Source organism: Geospiza fortis, unplaced genomic scaffold (genome assembly GCF_000277835.1).
Source record: "Geospiza fortis unplaced genomic scaffold, GeoFor_1.0 scaffold23, whole genome shotgun sequence".
In the NCBI taxonomy this organism is placed as follows: Eukaryota; Metazoa; Chordata; class Aves; order Passeriformes; family Thraupidae; genus Geospiza; species Geospiza fortis.
In genome coordinates, this window is record NW_005054303.1 from 12,229,885 (window position 1) to 12,234,362 (window position 4,478).

At 38.3% G+C, this 4,478-nt stretch overlaps 1 protein-coding gene across 1 annotated transcript in view; it reads right to left on the reverse strand.

Moving 5' to 3' along the window:
* Positions 1-4,478, reverse strand: part of ARID4A (AT-rich interaction domain 4A) — a 46,050-nt gene extending 41,572 nt beyond the window's left edge. The window contains exons 1-3 of the mRNA XM_005418038.2: positions 4,375-4,478; positions 3,085-3,195; positions 688-753 (exon numbers count right to left, since the gene is read on the reverse strand). Coding sequence (XP_005418095.1) covers positions 688-753; positions 3,085-3,195; positions 4,375-4,380 — 183 coding nt within the window. The 5' untranslated portion in view covers positions 4,381-4,478. The remainder of the gene's footprint in view (positions 1-687; positions 754-3,084; positions 3,196-4,374) is intronic.

The following is a 4,478-nucleotide window of genomic DNA, read 5'->3' on the forward strand; positions in this document are numbered from 1 at the left end:
GAAACTGAGAACATCTAATTCAGCATGACTCCATCATCTCAAGAAATAAAAAGCCAATACAAAACAAATATCCAAATTCATTAATTCACTAGTGATAACATTCAATTAGTAGTATTTCTTATACTTTAAACACAGTTCTAGTGTCAGCTAGATCAGAATTTCAGTAACAGCCTTGGTGTTCCTGCAGGAGCAACACAGAAAAGACAAATACAAGATGACCTTCTCTGGAAAATCAGTGCTCATAACACAGCTCTGCATTTTAGAACACAACTGTTACACAAAATGAAAATACAAACAAACACCTTTTTATATAAAATACATCAACTATTCTAAAACACTGAGTAACTGTATTTACTCTTGTCTAATGGGCTTGAACGTGGCTTGGCACTCAAGTTATTAATTACTTCTGAGAAGTTTCAACGTTTCATTATTTATAAGCAGTTTTGTTTTTTATGAGAAGATACAAAAATTCCTGTACAGGCAAAACTGTGCATCAAGTACCCAACACAGAGCATGAACAGCTACAAAAATTAAAACTAATTCCTCAGAACCCATCTAATCTAAAGTGATGGGCCTCCTTCTGTTGATTTCAATCCTGAAGAACAGGTACCCACCTAAACAACTTCAACATTTAAGAGTTTTAGGATATTTATGTGATTACCAAAAGAAGGCATGCAATATACATACTCTTAGAGGTCCTTTCACTTGGTCATCTTGCACTAACTGAGTTGAGTTATCCCCCTTCAAGACCACCTGAAAGATATTCATGAACTTTTTAATACACATCTCATTTCTTAATAGCACACAAAAACCACAAGAAAATGTGTATATATAAAAAAAAATCTTACTATCCACATTAAGATTATCAATTAGACTCAAATGTTACTCAACAGAAAACACCTGGCATGACCAGTTTTACTGACAGGAAGCCCCAAGTATCACATTTAATTTTTAATCTGAAATATCACAATTAAAGAACAGGGCAAATCAAACACCAGTCATTCCAAAGCAAAGAAAGTACATTTTTAGGTGAGTTTAGAATTTGACACAATCCAGGGCAAACCTGGAATTGGGCTTCCACGTGAGATTAAGCAGTGGGTTATTTTTCTCTCTGATTCAACTGTAGCATTTCACTGACAACACTTTCAATAGTAAACTACAACCAAAATAAAAAGCTCTTTTTATTAAAAATGTATCAAAAAATCACCATACTGGCCACGATAACAGCATTTCTGCCACCTTGGGCAACTTTTTATGGCAAAGATGTGGAACACCACCCATGTGATGAAAATAAAGATTAGTTACAGTGTAAGTAAACTTTGCTTCTGACTTTAAAATCCTACATTCTAGAAGGGAACAGTGAGGAAACTGTGTGAACATCAGCCTGCGCAGTTTAATTTTAAAAAATCCAAAATTTCTATCTGTTTTCAGGAACCAAAAGCTCCAGAAGCTTGCTTTGATAGTGATGTCCAGTTTTCTGGCTCCCCCAATTATCCTGCAAGCACAGACTCCACTGCACTGTATTTATAAACACAACACCAGTGGCATGCCAAAACATCAGCAGCATTAACACACATTCAGGTTCAAAATGCATTAGATGCTGATACAAAATTTAAAATAAAAATTGCAGAGGGATGAATACAGGTTGTCCTGCTGCTCAGGAAAAGGCTAGGGGAGGTTTTGGACTTTTTGCACTCTTGGCAAGCGTGCCAGGGTGTGCCTACACATCTTAATGACAGTATCAGGCTCAGCTTGTTAAAACTTCTATTGTTATAACAGAATTGAGAGCCAGCGACAGGAATTTCCACCAAGTCCCAGCAGCCTCGTGTAATTCCAAATCTTATCATGGAGTAATAAAGCATCTGATTCTAATGAGAAAAAGCAACTCCTACCTATTAACAGGCTAAATACTCTACCAGACCAAAGATGCAGACAAAATCAAGCTTGTCAGACCTGCATGCTGCTTCCTACAGAGCTTCTCATTAACACACATTTCAAAGAACACCACCAGCTCCCCTAAGTACTTATTAAGAACAAGCAAAAGACTCCAGTATCTGAATTATATTTTTTTTCTATTGATGAAAAGCACTCTGATAAAGTGATATGATCTATATATGTAACTGAAGAGGCTGAGGATTGTTCTACTTGATCTAGGCATTAAGGCACACAAAAGCTTGGATGTATAGTTACAAAAAGCAGCTTTCACCTCAATTTCTTGGGGATTTTGGGTCACTAAGGACTTATTTACATATCTGGACAGCAGGCACTAAAGTAGGAAGTAGCAAGATTTTAACAAGACAAAGAAGAACAACAACTTCTGTATTTCCTTTCAGTTTTAACTTGATTTAACAATGTTTTATTCTTATTCTCACATAGTGGCATTTACAACATATTACAACACCAAAATGACAATTTTGTCTTTTGGTTGTTTTTCCAAAAGCCCTGTAAACCTGAATGAATACTATGTGCCAATGTTATTCATACACAAAAATTCAGCTACAGCCAGGGCATGCTGCTTTAGAAGCTGAATCAAGATGCTCAAAACTTAAATATTACCCTAGGCATTGCTAAAACCTGGCCTAAGAAACAAATTATTGCCATCTCTCTTGTTGTTAACTTATTTTTGCATTGCCTTTTCAGTTCCAAACTGTAAAAGTGACAGTGCCAGTTGGTATATGAAATGGAACTTTCACTTCTGAAGAGGTTGCTCTTATTTCTTATTATTCATGTAAAGCCATAATCCTGTATTTGTGACATCAAAACTTATTGCTGGGAAACTGATGCATTCAAAAACAGAAGACAAATGCAGTCAGGAAAAAAGAAGCAAGAAAGCTCATTTTTGTTCCAGCATCCCACTAAAAAATAATAAAAAACCAACATTTCCTCCCAAAATAAAGAAGAAAAAAAAAACCACAAAAAACCCAAACCTCATCCTAAACCAAACAACAAAATATGAAAAAACCCACATTTAAGTGCTGTTTAAAATTCATACAGTGAAGTGATGAACATTTTCTAACCTTCAGGAGTAGGAACTCCTTTCAGCACAATGTTTCAGCAAAACCAGCAGCAGCCTCAGACACTCACCTTGACTTTCACAAGCCTCTTCACCGTCTTGATCTTTGCCTCACAGAAGGCACCTCGGTACTTGGCACTGACATCAGTCCCCACTGTCAGGTAGGCAGGCTCATCTGCTGCCTGCAGGGAAACAAAAACACAAAACTAGACTTCAGCTCTTACTTAAACTTACAGCTGCATCATCATGTATCTCATTTTACACCTAGGCTTTTAGACCTGTTGACTTTTTAATTGATAAATTCCCTGTCCTTGAGATTGCCATCGCAGAGTTCTTCAAAAGAGAAAAAAAAAACCCAACAAACAAGTTACAGGAAGTTTTGGTTTGTCACTGATGTTGACACACAGCTCCTGTCAATTCATTGCCAGCCTCTCCCAGAAATGTTTTTGAGCATATTCACATTGATACTGAAGACTGCTTATAAAAAGGGCAACAAAGTAAAGGAGGAACTATTAACTCAAGTAGGTTCTATACAAAAAGGCAACAGACAGCTGTATTTTTTCAGCTATAAGCAATCCAATGGCACAGATTATTTAAAACGTTTGAGATTGGTGTCATCCCAACACTTACAATTAAGTCTATAACATTCTATATATAGGATTTCTTTCCTGGTGACTAAAAGGAGACCTCTAGAGAAATCTGTTGCAATCTTTCAAACAGCTATTAACAATTATTTTTCTTTCCTGGAATGCCTTTATTAAAAGTTAATTGACAGTGCATTTTTAAAGAGAAATATTCGTCACGTTTTCCCTAACCTGAACTTTAATACTCAACATTTCACTTTACCGTGCTCATTACAACCGATAAACAAGGACAAAATAACCACATTGGAAAGACAGGAAATGGGTGCAGAATCTAAAATAAAATGGGATATGTACGGGGGTTTTTTTAATAACTTAATTATTTCATTCAACTCTGAAAGGAAAAGGAAAAGTTTTGTAAATTATACTGCAATTGTTGAGCCTTTGTACTGAGCAAACCGGCAACAGCAAAGGCGGGACAAAAGCTGTGGTTTTGCAAACTTGCCATAGCAGCTGCTGATACAGGAAGCGTTTAAAGACGGGAGCCCGAAGGACAACAACAACTCGGAGGCGATGAGGATGTTCCGAGCGCTCCTGCACGGCGGTGAGAGCTTTAAATCACCTGCACCTCGCCGGGGAGCAGGAACAGCACTCACAGCACGCAGCGAACCCCGCGTTCTCCCGCTGCTGCCGTGCTCAGAAGGAGAGCGATTAAAAATGAAATCTCCGGAGCGGCGGGCGAACAGGGCGGCGATCCCCGCTCCCGCCGGAGCCGCCTACCTTCATCTTTCAGGGTTATGTGAGCGATTCCAGCTCCGGGACTTCTCCTCGCACGGGCAACACTGCAAAACAAGAGCGGGGGAGGCTGAGGGCTGAGCGCGGGG